Here is a 22,586-nt window from a genome sequence, read left to right on the forward strand (position 1 = left end):
TTTCTTCCTCAATAAAATAAAGCTCTTCCACTTCTGAAAAGTGCTGCCTCACTTGTCTTGCTTGTTGGTCAGACTGTCCTCCAAGAAATGCAAACTCAAAGCTCCCTTGAAGCATGAAACCAAGTAGCCTGCTTTTATATTGCCAGTTGTTTCCACTGCATAACTGAGCAACCCAGGAGTTCCTTGTCCTTGGGCTGAGAGAACACTGTGCCCCAGAATTTGCCACTTCAACTTTTACTCCAGTTATTAGTGGTTTTCTACCTTGTATGCTATCTTCAACATTAATGTCAGGTGCAGTACGATTTACTAGAGGTTGAGAAACTGTCCAGCTAGTTGTAGTCTAGAATTACAATTATTGGCAATTAATTGCAGCCTTATTTTGTTTCACTGAAAGCTCAGCAATTAATTTTTCCATACAGAAATGTAAAAGCAAGCAATTTATTTTTCTTTAATGGAAATTGAATTACTATTGGAATTTGACTTTGAGTGTGTTTTGACTTTTGTGGAATGTTTTATGCTAAACTAGTTTATTTTGTGCATGCATTCTTTTTGCTTGTGTTTTTATGCTATGGATAACATTGTCTGTATTTATGTAACTGTTTTATTCTTGGTTTTTCTTTTTGTTCTGCTTTGCCTTCTGTTAAGTTCTGATGGCCCAGGGTATGTCTTTATACATATTTCTTCATTTTTGTTGCATTGAAATAGGCATACGTTGTAGAATATTGTCATAGTTTAGATGCCCACTGTATATTTTAATTGCATTGTTAAATTCAAAAACCTCCATGTTTTATTGTGTATATGCATATGCACACACATTTGGCAGTCTCTTTGACACTCTTTTTTGTTTGTTTGTTTTGGATTAGCATTTTGGGTTTTGGCCTCTTTAAACTGGCAGAGGCTAAACGACCCTTAAAGCCAAGACGAAAGGAGAGAAAAAAAGTAACTGTGCAGAATCTCTCAGATGGTGACATAAAACTCTTGGTGAACATTATTAGAGCTTATGAGATTCCAGTTAGAAAGCCTGCTGGAAGGTATGACCATTTCATTTAAGTGTCTTTTAAGTACATGTATAGGACACTTTAGTGTGGATGCCCATGAGCCTCTGATCTTGGAGGTTTTTCAGCATTCTGTGCAGAGCAGGAGGAGTGCCGAAGCGATCATAGCTTTCCTACTTCTCCCTCCCTGTGGTTGGTGCTTCAGAGAAGAGCAGGGAAGGCTTGAGCACCAGCCTCCTTCCTTCCCTATTCTTGGGAACCCCATTTTTACCCTTTCTTTGAAGTAATTCTTGCAGTCTCAGGTAAGTAATGGATGTGTTTCTTTCCATGCTGGCTGCAAGATGGTGGGGTGGGGTGGGGTGGGGGCAGTGAAAGTGCAGATCTCCAGCTCTGAGGCCAGGACTCTTTTTCAGCCTCAGATCTGGAACTCCAAACAATGTTATGACCCCCTAGATGTTATTTAGGGGCCATAGGATTACTGTTTCTGTGCAGCCCTTTCATATCTGCGAAGAAGTAGGCCTCATTGAGTCCAGTGGCCTTATGCCTAGGGACATTGGTATAGATTGCAGCGAGAGCCATAGTAATATCTTCTTTCAAATATTCATTCAGGACGTCTGTTATGGTTATGGGAAAAAATATATAAACTCACTCACCTCATAACATATATTCAAATTAGACCTCCTGCACCCAATAGCAGGTTTATTCTAATTCTTGCAGCAATAACTCATGAATGTAAATTTCGTAGCATGTGACCCATGTTCCTGCAAGAGTGCATAGAAGTAGGCTTCCATGTATGCAGATGTGCATCCCTACCCAGCTCTGCACTTTGATGCCCATCACAGACCACTAAGCTGGCTGGATGCATCTTTTGATTATAGAAACATAGAAACTTATCGAGCAGGAGCGTCCTCCTGGGCCATCTAGTCTGACCCCCAGCTCCAGCTGGCTCTGCTCATGAATGGATGCAGACAAGGGACGACGCCTGACTGAGTACAGCTTTATTTATTTATTTATTTATTTATTTATTTATTAAAACAGTTCTATGCTGCCCCATTTGCCGAATCCTCGGGGCGGCTCACAACATGAAGTTAAAATACGAAAAATAACAATATAAAATAAGTCGCCCTGGCCAGATAAAATAAGCAAATACTATTAACAATTAAAATGATGCTTAAATAAAAATGTCTTCACCTGGCGCCGAAAAACAAATAATGACAGCGCCAGGCGGACCTTTCTGGGGAGCGCATTCCATAGATTGGGCGCCGCCGCAGAGAAAGCCCTCCTCCAAGTACCTACCCTGCTAATTTCTTTCATGGAGGGTTCCCGGAGAAGGGCCTCTCCTGCAGATCTCAAGGGGCGGGCGGGCATATATGGATGCAAGCGCTCCTTCAGGTAACCAGGACCCAAGCCGTTTAGGGCTTTATAGGTCATCACCAACACCTTGAATTGGGCCCGGACTTCAATGGGAAGCCAGTGAAGCTGACGGAGAACTGGAGTCATGTGAACATAACGCCCAGTCCCCGTCAGCAGCCTGGCAGCTCTATTTTGAACCAATTGAAGTATCCGGACCGTCTTCAAGGGTAGCCCCACGTAAAGCGCGTTACAGAAGTCAAGGCGGGAAGTCACCAGTGCGTGTGTCACTGTCGCCAGGCAGTCATACTCCAGGTAGGGGCGCAGCTGATGAATCAGCCGAAGCTGAAGGAAAGCGCTCCTCGCCACTGCTGTCACCTGAGCTTCCAATGAAAGCTCTGGGTCGAGGAGCACTCCCAAGCTGCAGACCTTGTCCCTAAGAGGGAGTGCAACCCCTCAGAGGCTGCTGGCCCTGCCCCTCTGTTTTCTCCTGGGCCTCTCTGCCCCGCCTCCCTTCCTCTGCTGCTCCTGCCCCCCCCCCCATCTTCTGCCCAGCTCCTACCTTGCCTTCACCAGTTCCCTGGCCACCCATAATATAGGAGTGCATGTCCCAATCTTGTCCTATAGTTCATGTGTGACTGGAGCATGTTTGAGGGTAGTAAAACACGGTTCTTCGTATTTATTGCTTGTGAGCAACTATGACAGCAGTGATCCAATAAGTATGCAAGATGGTTTTGTGTAGTTTTAGCGTCCATTTGCTATTATCCAGAAGAGTTCTGAAATAGGTAAACATAATTGCTGCAAAAATAACATTTAAAGGCTTTTTTGAAAACTCATTATTTATGCTGCAATAAATCTATTAATCTTTGAAATGCCACTGAGATCTTCATTGCTTTTGTTAAGCTTCTTTATTTTTGACTGAGACTACCCAAAGAGAACATTTTGTTCCCCATATGATATAAATTATGCTGCTCTTCTTGTCTACCATGTGGCTTTGCTCAGCAGGGGATATCTTGTTCATTGGCCTATAAACAGAGGAAGCTAGGAAAGTGGTGACATGAGTCAAGGCATTCTCTGTGTGGCATTGCGTCTCAAGCCCCAGAGTGATACTAGGTCTAGCCACACAGATCAACTGTTCAGACAAAAACAAGACGTTCTTAGTCGTTTGGGTTTTGGCATCTGCCGTGTTACGTGTGACCCTAGACAGATTTATTGTGGTAAAAATAATACAAAAGTTAATTATATTCTATGGACAGAGTCCAGCAGGGTGCTTCTGCCCTGTCGAATCGCTTTCACTCCACTGACTGTATTGTGTAAGTAGGACCCCCATTTTATGCAAGGGAAACTTTGCACTTCCTAAGGGAAGTCCCAAAAGAAGGAGAAAAACTCGTTCTTAGAAGGAGGCAGATCAGTGGTGACTCCTGCTTGAGCAAGTCGTGGGTCTCACTTACACAACACAGTTGACAGGATCCACCCCTTGTGCAGCAGAATTGGTGGGGTGAAGAAGAATCATTGGGGGTGTAAGTGTCCCCTTGTTGTTCTATCATCTTTGGTTGTTTGTTGTCCTCATTTCAAAATTGGAAGAAGGGTGGGATACAAGCATGCTTAACAAACTAACTAAACACGGTAGCACCTGAAAGACGTTCTATCTTTTCCTCTCCAGTTGATTTTTTCCTGATAAGAAAAAAAGACACAGTGAAATGACATTGGAGGGTTACAAACTGAAGAGTAATTGAAGGCAGGGTCCTTGCGCAGTAACGCTGTTATCTGGAAGCATCCCCAGACTGTTTGGGTTTGGGAAGGTTTCCTGTTGCCTTAGGCTGATAGGAAGTATGTGTGCCCACACTGGATATTTGTGTATTGTCATCTGCTTGGAATGTCATCTTTTTGCACCAGTCATTTTATGTCCTGTGCTGGCCTGAAGACAGGCGATTAACTGGCATTGTTTTGTATCTATTCCATATGTTGCTGGTCAGTTTTATGAAGTGATTCTTTAAACAGTGGGACTTTTTCAATGGAAAATACTACTGCAGAACATGCCTTACCTCTCATTATTCCCTTACAAAGAGACTGTATTCTCCCCACCTCAAAAAAAAGACTATCTTAACCTTTTTTTACTTTTTGCTATATTGTTTTAATTTCAGAAGTTCACCAAAATTTTTATTACTTCCCTTTCTAGCAAACTTCAGCAACCATCTAAATCATCGTGGTCCTTCAATGAAATGTTTGCGGCTTCTGCAGCACCACAGAGCCCAACACACAGTCCAGAATGGGCATTTAACCAGGTAAATTAACTTAGGGTGGGACACAATCCTATCCATTTATTAGGTAGGAGTCCTACAATTTCTCCCTGCAGGATTTTATTCTGTCTAAATAGATGTAGTATTGTACCTTTAATTACTTGACTTTTAACTTATCTTAGAATAGTAAAAAAATATAAAGATTACAGAACCTGTCAATACAGGAAAAAATATAATTTTACTTCATATTTATAAAATTATTTTGTTTTTATTTTAAAAATATTTAAAATGTTTCTATTTGTTGAAAATTATAAATGTTATTTCTTTTATTTAAAATATATATGTTCAAAATACTTTATAGCTTTTAGATACCTTATAGTTAAAAATAAAGTAAGATTTATGGTTTTCAGCAAATACATTTATAGAAAAATTGGTTTTGTCTTCTCCTGTTTATTTACAGTTGCTCAGAGAGTTTAGACAAGGTTTCATAAGCCCCTTTCCAAGAATTTAATATATACACTTGAGTAACAGTCAAAAGATCAATAAATAATCCAAGTTTATCTCTAACACTATGCTTTTAAGATAGCATGAAATAAATAATCCATTAACTCTTTCATCAGTTCAGTAAAGATCTGATACAGAAGACCATCTTATTGAGTGTTTCGGTATTCTGCTGTGTAAAAAAAAAAATTCAAATGGCTTTGCTTGCTTACTGTATCAATGAAACCATGTGGTGATTTATTTTTCTGGTCTGCTTTCTAATGGGTGATAAAAACTTGTTTTAAAGAAAAAAATCATTTACTTATTACAAGGATTTATATTCTACCTTTCAAAAACTTTCTCAGAATGCTTGCACAAGATACGACAATATTTGGGAGGGAACTGCACCCCCTCCAATCCCTCCCTCCCCATTGTCTTGCAAAGGAGACCCATCGCTTTCACAACAAAGATAGAGTGCTTCCAGGAGCAACCGAAAACAAGTCCAAATACTAATTCCTGGAATGAAGCAGGTTGCTGGGCCTGAAATAAGGGAGCTCCACTGTCCTGATCCAGGAATGAGCATTTTCACTTTTTGCCAGGCTTCCTGTAAGACATCTTAAATATACACCGTGCAAGCAGTCAGCCCCACCTGTGTGGTGGAGTTGGCAGGAGGGACCACTTTGGCAGTGGTTCCATTGGATACTGTTCATAGGAGAAACAGTCACAAAATATTAACATACACATAAAAGTAGCTTACAAAAACTATAATCAACAATTCAAAATAGTTCGATCTCTTTTTTTAAGTCCCCTATCTAGCAATGAATTGACCTCACAGTAAGTTTTGTTTTTTTCTCCCAGATTGCCTTCCTTGTCTGGTACTTCCTTTCTAGTGTCATGGTAACGGTTGTGATTGATGCATTTTTGTTATTGATACAATACCTGATTTTGTATCATAACTTTCTTCATGTTGTGTGTTATTTTTAACTGGATAAGAAAACTAAAATAAAAATGCTCCTTGAGATTAAATAAAAGAGAATCTTGTTGCACCTGAAAGATTATCAAATTTATTTTGGCATAAATTTTCATGGACACTGGCCACATCATCAGGTACATGAAGTGTTAATTTCAAACTGGCAAATGTATATACACATATTAGTAGCCATAACAGAATGTAAAACATGGTGTTAGAGAAAATCGAAAGGCAAAAAAGACATTCATAATTTAAAAGTTGTGAGTAGCAACACAAACACCACTGGAGTAGTGATGTTTGAGGCTGAAGAAGTTTTGTGCATTAACTGATGGCAATACCATGTAGGTGGTATGCACTCACTTCTGGGGAGATGTGCCTAAACTCTGCTCCCTAGTGAAAGTAGCTGTATAATCAACACCTATGTAAACAGATATGTAATTTTTAATGCATATACATAAAACATGTTGAGGTAAAATGTAATATGCAAACTATTCTGTAGTTCCATTCAGAAATGAAGCTTAAGAGATTTGTTGCAGGCAGTATTATTTTCTGTGTATTATGTTTCAAGATAGATAGCTTTAAAAGAAAAACAATTATAACACCAACTGTCCCACCATCTGAGATTCTGTTTCGTTGAAAGGTTAAGGCCAGAACAGAATCTTCTGCTTCTCTCAACTTCAGTCTAACAGCAACTGGTGAAACAACGGTAGCCACTCTGAAGGATGGTTCCTTGGAGCCACCTCTTCCCATAGACTGAGGAACCTGTTACTTGGCTCTAAGAATACGTATAACCCGGAAATTCAGCATGATCAACAGATGAAAGTGCCACATGACACTTACTATATACTATAGCAATATTATAGTATTTATTTGGCTAAATTATTTTCAAACATGGGAAAACACATGCTCTTTGTTTAATCATAGGTTTCAGTCCGGCCTTTTGTAGAAGTTTCTTTTCAAAGAACAGTTTGTCGGACAACTACTGCTGAAGGACCAAACCCAAACTGGAATGAGGAACTTGAACTTCCATTTAGGTTGGAATGCATCTTCTGAAGCATTTAATTTCTCTCAATATGACAGATGATGACTTGGGTCAATAATACAATGCTCTGTATAAAGCCCAAATAAGTGTCCTTTGTATAATAGGCTGGTTGTCTTGGTATTCACCTCTAACCCTAAATGGGTTGTATGCGACCTCTGGGAGAACATTTAAAGGGAGCAAAGCCAGGAACATTTTTGAGAAGGAAGCAGATCCTCTCCCCTTCTTCTGAAACTGGAATCTCTAATCTACTAGATTGCCATTCCCTGCCCATGAAGTGTCTTTCCTTCTTCCTTGTCTCTGTGAATCACACACACATGCCAACTGGCCTTGCAGAGAGATTTGGTTAGGACATTCTAGAGGGAAAGGCTGTTTCGACAGGAGCCCCATCTGTTGTGTGGCTTCTGCCTTCCCTGGTTCCTTTTTGTCCACCAAGCAATCTTCTGTAAGCGTTCTGCAGAAATTAGGAGACTGAAGGTAGGAATATTTCTGAGGAGTGCACTTCCTTAAGTTTTGGCAATTACTTTTTCTTTAGGGCTTTCTTGACCTTTCAGAAAATGCACTTGCTGGGGAGTAAATTAAACCCCTTAGAGCCACTCCTTCTGCCTTCTGTGCCTTAGAGAAGGTCACCAAACAGACTTTCACCATCACTGCCTTGCTTTTTTCCAAGCAGGCACACCCCAACCAGACTTTCTGACGAAAGGTGCTTTTGTGAGAAGGTTGCTGCTGCCCTGAGTATCCCCCACCCATACTGCTCCTGAGCTTTTGCTCTCCTCCTCCTCTGCTATTCTAATCCTGCTTGGGCTGACCATCTGTCTCCTCTTTCCACTGTACCTTTCTCCTGTGGTGGCAACAGTGTCCCACCTCTTTCATGGTTGTCTGTTGGAACCCACATGCACCTCTTCCACCCATGCACCATGCAGCCCCACTGCACCAAAGCTACAACCTCTTCTTCTGCCTTTGTTAAATGGGTTTCAGTTCTGGACTTCTGCAGAGTTGTTACTTGATCTCAACCATCAGCCTTCACCCAGTATTACTGCCTTGATCTACAGTTTCATCAGGAGATTTGTTGCCTTTGGTAAAATTGTCATTTCTTCAGTGCTCTCCTCACCTAGGGTAAATGCACAGCTTGCTAGTCACACATATGGTGTGTGATGCACAAAATCCACAAAGAATTAAGTGTAGGTTGCTAACCCATTATCCATTCCTTTCTTCAGACTCTAGTCTCAGGGAATTGCAGTGGAGGCAGGGCTTTCCTCCAACTCTCTTCAACTCTGGAATAGTCTGACTAAGATATTGCACAGACTGGTGAACAAGACATACACACATATGTGTGTGAGTGTACAGAAGACTGAAGAGCTTTGGTTACAGATATGCAGTCTGTATATTTATTCTCATTGCAATGGATCATTCCCACTGGCTTGTCAAGGCTACAGCATAGTTGAGATAGGAGGCAAGCCATTCTCTGCTAGTCCTTGGCTCACCAGGTGGTCACAAACTTCCTGTAATAGAAGTTGCATTAATCTACCCATTCTGTAGAAATGGGTAAGGCACAGTTGCTCTGTATGAAAGGAAGGGGCAGAGGAGAAGAGAAAACAAGAAGGAAGCATATTATGAACTAACATTTTATACGTATGGCTACAAATTGTGTAATGATTTCCTTTCAATATTTCTCACATGGTTGAAGAGCTCCAAATGGTGACTATAGCCCTTCCAGCCTGCAGTCAGTGAAGGATGACATCTTCATTAACATTTTTGATGAAGCACTATATGATGTCTTAGAGGTGAGCAAAGCATCTGAAGAATAAGGTATGAAAATCTAGGACAGACAAGTTGGCACTGATGGAGCTCCAGCGTACAGGAGCACCATATTTCCAAAGCTGAGGTTCCCCCAGGATTCACCAGTGAGAGCCTTGTGCACAATGTTGGACAGTATGAACCATCAAGTTTTGCATTGTGTGAGTGGGACAGTGGAGCTGGCTGAACCACTTTTACCGTTTGGAAAAAGAGCCTCTGCTAACACTGAATGGGGAAACATTTTCAACCCATTTCCATTCCCCATATCTAGAACAAATGCAGGAATCCTGGGCTTCAACTTGAACTGCTTAATAGCATTGCCACCTAGCCAAACCTTACTGACTTGATGGTGTTTTCACGAAGTGCAGTGGGATAACTTTTCTCAGCAGGCAGAAGCAGAACTTTAAAAAAAATAAAAAGGGGAGAAATGGTGCTGAAGCAAGTCATGAAAGGCACAAAATGGGTGGAAAAAACACTCTTCCTCTTGCTTTGCTGCCTTGGTTCTTCGTCAAGCACCATTATCCTCCAGCATTTTCTGGGTACGTTCACCAGTGTAGGACCTGTGACTCTAATGACAACATTGTTCTAATCATGGAACTTTCTATACCTCTACATTACCAGGGATGTATTTGAGCTACCTGTATTAAATAGTTTGCTCTGTGGTGTGGTTACCATGAAATTATAGGTAACAAATGTGTGTTTAGCTCTCCTGGACTTACAGTTGGCTTATTGTGAGCTTGTTTAGATACTGTTTCTCGAGGTGAGTCTTCTGCAGGGGGAGATTTTCCCTGTTTCCCTTATTGTGGGGAGAAGTGAACAAAGAGATCCCATGCATCTATAATTGATAAGTGAGAACTTCACTCATGGGGTTGTGCCAAGGGGAAGTATGTGAACCACAAGCCTTAACCTCATTTGCCCCCATGGGGAGACGCAGAGCAGGTGGGCAACAACATGCAAGTGAGCCCTGTAGCACCCAGAGACATTCTGTGATAGGACCAATTATATGTGACCTAACTGACTTTCTCTTGTTGCGTTGTTAGCTTATGGGGTCTGCATCCTACTTTTATTGCCAGATGCTCTCAAGATAAAACATAGTAGTAAAAAACAATAACACTAAATAAAAACAGTAATACAGCAAAGATGTACATTACACCAGTACATAAAAAAAGATGTGTGTTTTCTCTTAGACATTTTACCATGCAGGAACTTAATGTATACATTAATAAGCATGGAAATGCAGAGGAGACATAAATATTAAGTTTGTTCTTCATGGTCTCTGTGCAATCACACCTATGGGCTTGCCACGGAATGCAAGACTTTGATCAGATTAAATTTCCAAAGCTCAGCATCAGGAGTGGGCAGGAGCCCAGCCCTTCCCCTGTGCTGGTAGCAAAAAGCGGGGGACTCCCTTGCTTTATGAGTTGCTTCAGATCAGATCTCCATTCACAAAGCAAACCTGGTTCCCCATTTTGTCTTTCTTTCCCTCTCTCTTCTCTTTTCACTATTAAAAAACAAACAAACATATTTTCTCTGCTCATCTCTTTTCCCATCTAGAGGGAGAAGTCCCCCCCTCCCCCCTCCTTAAACAAACCTCTCCAGTCTCCTCTTCCCTCTGCCACATGTGCTCCCGTTCGAGCCACTTCATCTCTTGCGCAGCCCAAATGCCTGCTAAAGAAAGGCACTCCAAGTGCCTCCTCTGCCTGGGCAAGGGGCACATCGTGGAGACCTGCCCTCACTGCCAGGCCTTTAAAAAACAAATGTGCCAGCAGAGGGCCACCCACCTCCAGTAGGCCCTATAGCAGAGGGCCCTCACCACAGTCGACCCCTCTGAGGGTGACAATCCCCGCACAGAGGACACATCCAAGGCCCCACAGGGCAAGGAAATGGGCGGCCTCCCCAGGTGAGGGCCCCTCCAGCGCCACAGCTCCTACAAGGAGGAAACAGCACCACAAAAGATCCCCCCCCCCCGGCAGCTGAGGGCACTGCGGACTGGCCGAGGTCCCCAGCCTTTGGGGCCTTGGAGACCCCTGCAATCCCAATGCCATGGTGGCTGGGAGCCTGCCCACGCCCGGCGTTTCACCGGCACGCACGCAGTCCGGCGGCCACTTCAGCAGCAGAGGCTGTCATCCACTCCTCCACCCTCTCGGGGGATCACCAGCTGCTACCGGTGCTTGTGGGCACCACCATCTCACTGTGAGGCCGGCAGACATGCCACATCCCCCCTTAGGAGTCGTGGGGGACTTTGTCATCAAACTCTCTGCTCCAGTTTGCCTCCATTGACTCCGCGCACAAGGAGAACATGCCAGCTGACTTTGACTCAACCTTGTTGGAGGACCACACTCCCTGTGCCCGAGCCTGATTTATGGCCCCCAGACTCAGGCCCCGCTGTGAACGCTGTGCCCGAAGTGCTACACTCTCTATGAGCATCACCAGTGCCGCCGCTGCTCTCCCGCCTCCCTGCCCAAGGCAGAGCGCATGCACACGTCAGCACAGTGTGGGACCAGGAGGAGCCATCCTGGAAGCCAGGAGCCTGCGGCAGGGACCACCACACTGCGGACCCTCACTGCTGCCACCATGCCTCTCCCCACAGGGAGCCGAGCCATGCCACCACCTCCAGGGACAAGCTGCTCTACTCTCCAGATGGTCAGGCTTTAGAGCAGGACTTTTCTTTCCCTCCTGCCAAAGAGGGGAGGCTTCTCTGACTTGGTTCTCCACTTGGCTGAGGACCTTGGTTTTGACACCTCCCAACCACCCAAGCCTGAGGCCGTCCCATGCTACGATGCACTGGCCTCAGGGGATAGCCTCCCTATGATCATCCCCGCTCGCTGCACTGCTCTGCATGGCACACAGCTCTGGAAAGCCCCTGCAGGGCCCTTGGCCAACTCATGCAGGGCTGAGTCTGCTTATAGGGTGACCATCAAGGCCTTCCCTCTGCTCCTCCAGCACCCCAAGACCAACTCTGTCATAGTGCAGTCCATGCAGGGCACCCCTCCAGAGGGATCAGTCCACACTAGTGGACCCTTTTATATGGCCCAGACTGAGCCATTACACTGCTCTGAGTGCCTCTTCATATGCTACAAGGGCCCCAGAGCAGGTGAACCCATCTCCAGTCAAAGACTTGTAAGTTGTTCTTCAGCACCATCTCCCTTGCCTATGAGATGGCCAACATTCCCAACAGACTGCCCACGTGCCCACTCCACGCGCGCAAGCCACCTACTGCACTGCCAGCTGGTGTCTCGCTCCAAGAGATCTGCAAGGCCGCAATGTGGTCCACGCCCTTGACCTTTGTCCACCACTACCAGCTGGACATCCGCACCAGACAGGACTGCGCTTTTGGAAGGGCAGTGCTCTCTGCGATTCTCCAGTGATGACAGCCCCCCCCTCCTGGATGGTAAGCTTGCTAGTCGCCCATTGGTGTGATTGCACAGAGACCATGAAGAAGAAAGGCAGGTAGTTTACCTGTAACTTGTTCTTCGAGTGGTCATCCGTGCATTCACACAACCTGCCCTCCGCCCCACTGGCTATCGTCAGCCTCTCGCCCTGCGTGGGCTGGAGCAGGGCGCAGCCACCGCTGTATCCTTCGTAGGTTCCTCCGATCACTCGCATGCCTGAGACAGCACGGTCTTCAGGCAACTGAGGGACTGGGTGGGAGCCCCCCCTCTTATGCTACCTGCGCAGGGGGAGGGCCGCGCTCCCGCCCACTCCATGATGCCGAGCTTTGGAAATTTAATCCAGTCGAGGCCTTGCAGTCTGCAGCAAACCCATAGGTGTGAACGCACAGATGACCACTCAAAGAATGACAGTTACAGGTAAGCAACCTGCCTTTTTGCAAATGTTTGTCAAAGTGGTTGTGGATTTTGTTTTTCTTTGCTTTGTTAGGATGATCGTGAAAGAGAAAGTGGTGGAGTCCACACTCGGGTGGAGAAGCACTGGCTCGGATCTGTTCGAATTCCATTTACAACAGTGTATTTTCAATCACGAGTAAGTAAATAGGCAGTGAAGCACCAGCATATCCAGAATCTGGGTCAGTGAAAAAAGGTATCAAAATAAGGCATCTTTTTATTATTAAGAAAACAAACAATTTGCCCTTCTTGGTTGGTTACTGCTCTACTGCATATTAATAAATGTAGTTGTGTTTCTCTTCATTTAGATTGATGGAACATTTAGGATTGACATTCCTCCAGTTCTTCTTGGATATATTAAGGGAAAAAATCTGGGACCTGAAAGAGGCTATGATTCTTTTCGAAATCTGACTGAGGGCTCCTATTTATCACTTTTTATTACTATTGAACCCCAGCTCATTCCTGGAGAATCAGTTCGGGAAAAGGTAAAGGATTTATATCTGCTTATTATTTTACATTTGGTAGGGTGGCCATTCACTTAATATGTAACAGCTCTAGTTGTATCAAAGGTTGTGAGGCCAACTCAGTATGAATGACCTGTGAGTTGTGGCTTAGGCAATTTATTGTGCCTTGCTGCCTTAGCAGGTGTATGCACCTTTATTTACAAATAAGGGCATTTGAAAAAAAGGCGTATCCATCTATAGAAGGATATAGCACAGTAACAGAGGATGGAAGTCCTTGTTTTAAAATTGGACTACATGTTAAACCTTGTAAACAGTGTTGTCTAAATTCTGTAGCTATTTGTGCTCACCAAAATTCAGTTTCTATTATTAGGATGCCTATAATTGGTAAATCAAATTAGCATAGAGTGGTTAATCCTATCTGACACATATTTTATTATAATTAACAGCAACTTCCATAGTTATGCAGCTACTGTTCTTTTGAGAATTCCAAGCTTAATGGCTTGCTGCCATTTTCCGTGGCATAGGTAGGTATTTTTAGGGGAGAATGGGGTACAGCATGGGTCCTCAAACTATGGCCTGCGGGATGGATCCGGCCCGTCATGTCCTTTCATCCAGCCCGCACCGCCGTCCACGCGTGGGAGGCGGTGGCTTGCTCACTCGGAGATGGTTTTGGACTGAGCGAGCGAGTCGCCGCCGCCGCATGCACCCAACACCACATCGTGCACACCTGAGATGCCTCACCGGCCCGCCTGCCCCTATTGAAAAAGTGTGAGGACCCCTGGGGTAGAGAGATGGGAGCTGGAGTCTTATGGGTGGTTGAGGGAAGGAGAGTGGGAAGAGCAAAGGTTAAAAGTAAGGACAGGCTGGAACACACGGCAGGGATGCCTGGGTCTAGTAGCTTGCGATTTGTTTTAGAAAATGTCAGAGAGATAGCGATTGAGCAGTTATCACCACAAGGTGTTTATTTCTAACTTAAACTTAGCCGTGCATTTCAGGAATTCTTTCAGGAGATTGTGCTGATCTCATTTATTCTCTTTCAGAAACAGCATTAGCTAGTTCTTCAAGACAAAACAAATTTGCTTAAGAATTAGAAAGGAAAGGATATACCATATACTTTGACATTGCAACAAAAAGCTGTATTACCAAACTTAAAAAGTAATAAAGAGACATTTCAGTTTGAGCATTTGAAAGCCAGTTGCTATCAAAATGTTAGCTAGACAGTGCTATCAAACTAAATGGTAAATATTGGAGAAAGAAGTAATTCAGGTAAGGAAGCATAGCCAAACAGCTGTTTACTGTGTTCTGAAACAGAAAGATAAGGATAGAAGTGGTGGGAAATGAATGTTCACTGTTTGTAACGCTTGTACTGGGAACATTCTCTCTGAAAACACTATCAAAGGAATGTGTCTGATGGTACCTCTTCATTTCCAAAACTTCCTAGCAGGTCTCCTTTGGAAGCTGTGCAACCACAATCCCATTGTTGTGATAACAGTATGAAGACTATGAAAAGCACATTGATTTTTATTTTATTTCTATTGCTATCAACTGTCTATCAGTATGATGGGAGTAGGGCCTGCATGGAGGACTTAAATTTCATACGGTGCCACAAGATCCTCTTTGGTTGGATTACATGGTTTTAGAGATCAAGAGCAGTTATGCTTACATTTATGTGCTCTGGTGAAGTTATGTTCTTCACCCGCTGTTCTAGCACTTGCTCCTGTTCCATTGCATTACTTTTAAGGTTTCATTAAGGTTAAATACTTGGATGTGTGCCTGCATTGACTTAGCTGCTTAGCTTTTCTGATCTTTCACATTATTGTATGTTATGTTATATTGTTCATATCTTTGTTTTTCCTCTTGCTAACCTTCCCGAATTTGTGTAGATGAATGAAATGCTTAAGAAGGTACTATTTTATATGCATACATATAATTTTAAAGGGTGATGATTGATTCGGATTAGGCATTTCACAATTTTTAAGAATTAGACGTGTTGTTTTCTCATAAAATATGCATATTCACATAATGCACATTACGTTAGATTTTTGATGTTGTTTTTAAATGATTTGTGATAAAATACTTTAAACCAGAGATACAGACAGTTTTGAAAAATATAGGCACCAAAAGATTTCCTAGGAGAAAGTAAGGGAGAGCTGGGGATCTGTGCATATCCTGTTTTTGCTGGTGTTTTCTGGCACCTCCAACCCTTTGCTTTCAGAAGTGTTTAGGCTCAAACCTACCACAAATGTTAAGCCCCTTATTTCTATGACTGCACACCTTCCAGAACTCAGTCTGATCACTGAAGGAGGTTTTGGAACTCTGCCCTGAGAGTCCCTGGTCAAATGAAACTCTGTTCAGGGAAGGAGGTGAATCAAAAAATAAAAGTGAAGTTGAAGGGGTGCAAACTGTGGGGTAAAGGAAAGGGGAAATAGCTTTGGGATCTAAGGAGGCTGTGTAAAAGTGAAAAAGGGAAGAATAAATGAAGAAGAGGGACAAATTGTGAGGGAATTGCCCTAGTAAAAAGAAAGTGGGGACTAGACAGAGAATAGAAATCTGTTCTAAATATCCACAGGAATGTTTTTATTTCAGTCTTAAACCAGATCTTGTACAGCATTGTTGTAACTTGTAAATTGCCCTTTAGAAAGGCAGTTACTTGTTAAATTAAATTTATGGTAGTGCATTTTGGATATAAAGCATGGCAACCTCACTGCTCTTTATTGCTATAAACCAGCTGGAGTTAAATTTACATTTTGAATGTGGGTGCAAAGAGCAGACAATTTAAGTAGCAAAACAGAAACAAGGCCACCAAGTTACAGTAAAAGCCAGTTATTTACATTTCTGTAGGTCACTCAGTTTCCGCATATTCCTTCATAACTGATGGTACCAAAACATACATTTTTTTCCCATTAGAATTCAAAGAAACCAAAATAAAATGCAAAATAAACCTTACTTAGAGTCGGGCTCTTGAAATGAATAAGACTTCAGGTTATCATGGCTAACTTAAGCCACCTTCATTTTAATGAGTCTATTCTAAATAGTATTTACATTGGATCTTACCTAAAATTTGAATTGGCCTCCACTGTTATGGGAAAACAGTTAAACATCAACACCTTTGAGATGTGTGATCACAAAAACACTCAAGACTGCAGTTAAATTACATTCCTGTCTTTGCTGATCCAAAAGATTCATGATAGATACAAGTATTTTAATAACATGAATAAAATCAAGATTAGAAAGAACACTGGCAATGTCAGGATTAAACGCTAACATTTCCATCTTGGTCATCAAAAGCCAGCTAAGGTCCTGCAGCACTACACCACTGTATAATGTAGAACTTCAGAAGACCTGGAGGTTGCATGCAGAATGCCAGGGCTCAGTTCAGATGTCATGTCACACCTCAGCATGTATGCATTTTCCTAGGCTTGAATGGAGTACACATTTAGGCCTTTTGTCATGAATTTCAGGACATTAGTAAATAAACTTTCCTCTTTCCCTACCCTCAAGTTTGACACCCAAGAAGATGAGAAGCTTCTCGAAGCAGCTGAGAAATTTCAAGTTGAATGTGCACTGAAGTTTCCAAGCCGTCAGTGCCTGACAACAGTAATTGACATCAGTGGAAAAACAGTCTTCATTACTAGATACCTCAAATCCCTAAACCCACCAGAGGAACTTTTGCAGGTTCATGCTGACAATCTTCAAGCAACTTGTGTAAGTGTGTTGTATGCAAGGAAATAAAAGGTATATTTAGGGATGCAAAGATTGGATTCTTTTCCCTACCACTGAGACACCCTAAGAGGTTCTGCTGGAAGTAATGGAGGAGGAAGACCCGTGGGGAATATGCTTGTGTTCTAGACTTGTGTGGGAGCCTCCCTTATCCTCCCAGATAAAATCAGTCTGGAAGGATAAGAAGCTTTGCCATAGGAACCGAGATCCACCAGGAGGTTCTCTAGCATTATAGCAGTCTCTCAAAGTTGTCAGCCATTTCAGGGAAGCTCATACTGGGGAACATTCTAATAGTCTGTGGCCCAAGTGTCACCTTACAAATAATATTATAATCAGCTTAGTAGTTTATTATACCATTTTCCATATTCATACCTTCTCAAATAGCCCTATTAGCATTCTTGTTTGTTTTTGTTAAACATTGTACATCCCATTCTATGAAATGAATCACTTATCCGCAGCTGAGATAAGGCCCTGGTTGCATACTGCCTGAATTGGAGCAACAAGGAGAAACCTCAAGGAAATCAGCAGTTACTTGCTGCGGGTTATGGCAAACTAGACAGAAAAAACACTGGTAGTACAGCGTCACTGGGATATGGTATCCACTCTGAGATTTAGCCTGAACTGCTAAGAAGCTGTCTGTGGCACTGAACCCATTCCCCAAATAGGATCAGCATCACAGGTGGTTCCTTTAGGGTTCCCACTGAAATCTGAAGGGATTTTGCCACCCCATGGACACAGAGCCACCAGCCACTGCTGGAAGTAAAGATGGTTTGAAAAAGGGAAAGTGGCCTCTTTATATATTCCAAGCAGAGTCTGGGGGCCACTGTGCTAAAGCCAGTTAGTCAGCACCAAACTAATGAGAGTGCTTTTGATTTCTGTGTGTAGGAGCTGGTGGCCCGCTACGTTGCCTTGATTCCCTTCTTACCAGATAATGTATCATTTGCTGGTATCTGTGATTTATGGAGCACATCAGATGTAAGTAAAAGATAGATCATTTATCTTTAGTGTCTGTCTACAAATTGTTCAGTTTCTTTTCAGTTGAAGTAGCAGTTGTTTCAGAACAGAACAAGTAAATGTGTATATATCTGGACACACCTTGGGAGGAAAAACTGATAATTAAATTTTATGAGGGGTTGCCAGGTCTTTCACTTTTGCCAGTTTGAGCTCATCTTCTACCTTACCTGACTAGCAGAAAAAGCATGGAATATTTCTACAATGAAAAATTGTTTGCTGGAACTGTAAAGTATATAGATAGTCCATGGTATGCATTATACAGGAAAGCAGAAAGGTTTTATTTAGTAGGTCTATGTGCCACAGATGCTTAGGTGAGGAGTTTGATATAAGTCCTTAATAGTGCACAACAGGAAAGTCTGCCTTTAGCTTCAGAGTACCCTTATAAGGGAGCTTCTGACACATCCAACAGGCTTGTTCCATCAGGGCAGAATTTGAGCAGGTGCCACATGGTTTTCCTTTCCTGCTCTGTGGGGTGTGTGGCCCATTTTGATCCCTTTGCTTGCAAATTATTCGCTGATGTACACTTAACCTCATGTTCATGGTGTGATAGGAGACCAGCAAGGCCTGTGGATCCAAAGCCTGCCCCAGTCTGCGCATACCATACCACTGCCCCTTTTAGCCAGTTCTAATGTTGGAGCTTTGGTTGGGAAGATAAGTGACTCCATGGAACATGTACCCTGCCTTTTCTGATCTGTGGCCCAGCCTTTGGAGTTCCCCCAGTGGCAACAACTGCATCAACACAAGCCTTCCTCTTCACTAGCTTTACATATCTAGGACACTGTCATACCCATCGCCTTAGTAGACCAGCAAGGAGGCATAGCACAAAGGCAGCAGCCTTTGAGATACGCTGTCCCTTTTTCTTCTTGTCAGCTCATTATTTGTCTCTCGCTAGCCTTCTCTTCTTTCCCCCTTCTTGTGCATGTCTAGAACAGCTAAAGTGAAGGCCTGATAAAGAAGCATGGCTTGTGGAATGGCTTAGCTAGTAAGGTGGCACATATGGGAACTACCATATTGTGATGACGCCTTATAATTTTTATTTATTTTCACATAACTTGTCTAGTTCTCATTGGAACAAACAAAGGGGACAAAATATTGTTCCATCTTCTGGTTTTTCCTTCTCTGAAGATCCTGTATAAGAGCTTTAGCATAACATGCAAATTAGATCCTTTTATTATAGGTTGCACAGTCCTTCTTACCTGCCCACTGCTAGGAGATGACTTGCAAAGAACATTGGAGGAGCAGGAACAGCAGGAAATTTTTCCTGTAAAATACTGGTAGTTCACACATCTCTTTTTGCTGCCTAAACAGAAACTTTTGGCTTCTATAGAAGCCTACTGGCCTCAGCATAGTCTGGGATATAATTAGCCTACAAAGATTCCCCCCCCCCCGGCTTCGAACCCCTTACACAAAGCTACAAGCAGCAGATTATACCCCCCCCCCCAAAAAAAAGAGTTAAGATAGGCCTGGTTATGTAATGTCATACTCCAGAGCATACTGAACAGCCTGTGTTGCCAACTGGTGCAGGGCGTTTAAATAAGTTCTACCATTTTTTTAAAAAGCAAGAACAAAAACTCTCAGGTATCTCACCTTGGAAGGTTAGCTGAAGTACGTACAACCCTCTCAGACCTCTGCCCCATCCACACCCACATTCTTCTGAAGTGCTCCATCTCCAAAGGAGACATTTTTGGGGGAGTCTCTCTTTGGCTGTTCAGAGCAGCCTTCCTTCCTCCCCTACTCTGTTCTCTCTTTCTCCCCTTTGTACCATCCTGGCCAAGGCTTGAGGGTGGTAAGTGGGAGAAGCTCTGAACCATGTGGATGCAGAGGAAGGAATTCCAGGCTATCATGTTTGATAGTTGCTGTTTTCCACAAATGGAACAAGCTTGAATTAAAACAGGAGGAGCGGGGAGATAAATACTACTCTCTCACACAGTCCTGTGTCTGTCTACTCAGTATAGGTTTCACTGTGCCCAGGAAAGTGAATGTAGGCTGTAGTTATTTTTTGCATCCGGATCCTCTGAGTGTTCATTCAGGAACCAAGCATTGTACTGGAGGACTACTGAGCTGCCTGCCTCCTTCCACTTGACAGATTTGGCTACCCTTTCAGCCACGTCCTATGCATGCTTTATCAGTAGCATTTTTCCTTTTGCGCAGAGTCAGCTCCAAAGAAAGACATGGTCAGCAGTGCTTCCCCTGTAATGTAGCCCTGGTGTTGGGGGCAGTAAAACACTTCTGAGTCCTGGAAGGGTTGGTACATACTGAGTTATGGGGAAGAGGAAACAAAGAGAGCTTGCTTATAACAAGGAAGAGCTAGGGGAGAGTTGCAAAAAAAACCCAAGAACAGTGTATGTAATCTGGTTACTGTTTACTTGTAACTGAGGATGTCAGTGCTCTGTCTTTAAAATAGGAATGTTGAGGTTTTAATCTCGGTGGGTTATATTCTGCTACTATAAAGTGTGTAGGAGCATGTGGTATGAGAAAAGCATTCTGTATTTGCTCAGAGGCACTCGTTACAGTTCATTCTTATTGTTTGTGCTTATGTTAGTGAGATTTCAATACATTCTAGCAATTCTAAATGTGTATTTACAGATGCCCAGGGTCTTTTTAAGACCAAGCTATGTCCCTGAGCAAAGCAGGACCTTTTGCAGGGGATTGGGAGGAGGGGTCATGGTTCAATCTCCCCTTAAGGGGATGGGCCTCCCTCTCTGTTCAGTAAGGATAAAAACTCGTGGCTCATGAATAGCCCTCCCAAAGACATACAGTTGGAGCCAAAAGCCCAAATTATACCAGAATGATGAAATTTAATATCTGAACTGCACCTGGAGAGATTGGACATCTCAGAGAATGCAGCCATGCTTTACATTCCTGCAAAGCATGGAATTTCCAGAATCACAGAAGCTGCAAGCAGTCTCAAAGGTCCAGTCCAGGACTGCACCCAGCCACAACGTGGGTTAGAGATGCCTTTCTGCTTTCCTTTTGAGTGATTCATCTTTTTCACTAGGGTACAAATATTCTTCATACATAAATCATGTACCATGGCTGAACATGGAATTTTTTACTTATTAAAAATATTCATAGTCTGCCTTGGTGCTGCATAAGCTGAACCACTCCAAAGGAAAAATGAAATCATGCTAGCAGCCATAGTGCAGCAGCTCCTGCAAGTGAGAGTCGATGATTTGACAGTTTCAATCATCATTCAGTTTCTTTGACTTGCAATCTCAGTGGGCATTAGAACATTTCTAGACAAACAGAGCTGTACCTTACAGAGAACAATCCTGCTTAATTCAAATATAGTAGGAATATTAAAACGGCTAGTAATAAAACCTGTTTGCTTACTGTTCATTAGCAATTCCTTGATCTTTTGGCTGGAGATGAGGAAGAACATGCTGTGCTCTTGTGTAATTATTTTCTTGCTCTTGGCAAGAAGGCCTGGCTTTTAATTGGAAATGCAATTCCTGAGGTAAGACAATTATTAAGCTTAAGCAAATTTCCACAGGTCTGTGACTATGTAATTTCTTCACAGTTTGTGCTGCGTCACAAACAATGGTTGCATTTTATCGTACAAGCAAAGGTTTTAAAATAAGTTTGTACCTGAGACTAGATGCAACAGGCACTTCAGTTTTTATATTGCCTACAATATAGAATTAGTGTCCATGTTTTGAGCTTCAGACTAAGTAGAATGGTTCTATGTGGATAGATTACAAGGCTGTATGAGGGCATTTGCCAAGCTCCATGATGATAAAGACTTCCCTGGGAAGCAGTTGAGTTGGATTAATATTTGGACTTCACTGGATATAGTACATCACATGTGACCTCCCTAAGATGGTATTTTTTTGTCCATCAGTTTCTGTTGACAGTGGAATATGCAGGCTTTCCAGTTAAACCAAACTGTAATTTCATCCTCAGTTTAGTGGCTTAGCTAGGGTTTCATGAGAAAATAATATTTATACATGATATGAATTATGGATGGAATCTGCAAGCTGTGTACTTGATAACCTTCACTGAAATTACTGCAGAAAAAATGAGCTGCAGCATATATAGTATGCAAGACAACCTACACTGATCACAGGGTAAAATCTGCATTAAAATTTAAATATATTCTGCACAATAAGAGACTTTTAAAAATGTATTCCCAGGGACCGACAGCATATGTGCTTACTTGGGAACAAAACCAGTATGTCATCTGGAATCCCAGTTGTGGCCGCTTTTACAGACAATATGATGCTTTCTGTCCACTGCAAAGTGTAAGCTGCTTAATTTCCCATGACAACGTAAGTAATTCACCTCCCGGAATCTGTCACTTATCTAATGAGCACAGGCTGAGTCAGGCCACCAATCCAGTAGACCAAGAGTGTCAGTGGTGAGCAGGGGCTCCCCACACTCATAGGGTTGGCTGTCTTCTGGGATCCATTATTTAAGTGGAGATGCCAGCAGCCCAGCCAGCAGCCCTCTGCATGTAAAGCATGTTCTCCATCATGGACATTTGGCCCCCTTTCAGTTTTTTGTTTCATGGGTGCTCCTACTTTGGCACACTCCTGATGGAAATCCTGCAAGAGCCAGCAAACCAATCCATCTTAGGACATCTCATTTACATGGCTATAGCCCTCCTTCCTGCTTGTGGCTCTGGCAAGCACTATATTAAAAGTGCCCCTCCACCCAAAAAAGCACACATTTTCTC

At 42.9% G+C, this 22,586-nt stretch overlaps 1 protein-coding gene across 3 annotated transcripts in view; it reads left to right on the plus strand.

Moving 5' to 3' along the window:
• The window catches only part of CC2D2A (coiled-coil and C2 domain containing 2A), an 87,322-nt gene that overhangs the window by 55,398 nt on the left and 9,338 nt on the right, over positions 1-22,586 (plus strand). For 2 of the 3 annotated variants that reach the window (XM_044418350.1, XM_044418352.1), the window contains 10 exons: positions 864-1,031; positions 4,525-4,630; positions 6,960-7,069; positions 8,762-8,858; positions 12,751-12,852; positions 13,022-13,198; positions 16,679-16,882; positions 17,783-17,872; positions 21,255-21,368; positions 22,045-22,179. In XM_044418350.1, coding sequence (XP_044274285.1) covers positions 864-1,031; positions 4,525-4,630; positions 6,960-7,069; positions 8,762-8,858; positions 12,751-12,852; positions 13,022-13,198; positions 16,679-16,882; positions 17,783-17,872; positions 21,255-21,368; positions 22,045-22,179 — 1,303 coding nt within the window. The remainder of the gene's footprint in view (positions 1-863; positions 1,032-4,524; positions 4,631-6,959; positions 7,070-8,761; positions 8,859-12,750; positions 12,853-13,021; positions 13,199-16,678; positions 16,883-17,782; positions 17,873-21,254; positions 21,369-22,044; positions 22,180-22,586) is intronic. The other variant, XM_044418351.1, reaches the window with a different exon arrangement.

This window comes from Varanus komodoensis, unplaced genomic scaffold (genome assembly GCF_004798865.1).
Source record: "Varanus komodoensis strain SLA01 unplaced genomic scaffold, ASM479886v1 scaffold9, whole genome shotgun sequence".
Classification (NCBI taxonomy): domain Eukaryota; kingdom Metazoa; phylum Chordata; class Lepidosauria; order Squamata; family Varanidae; genus Varanus; species Varanus komodoensis.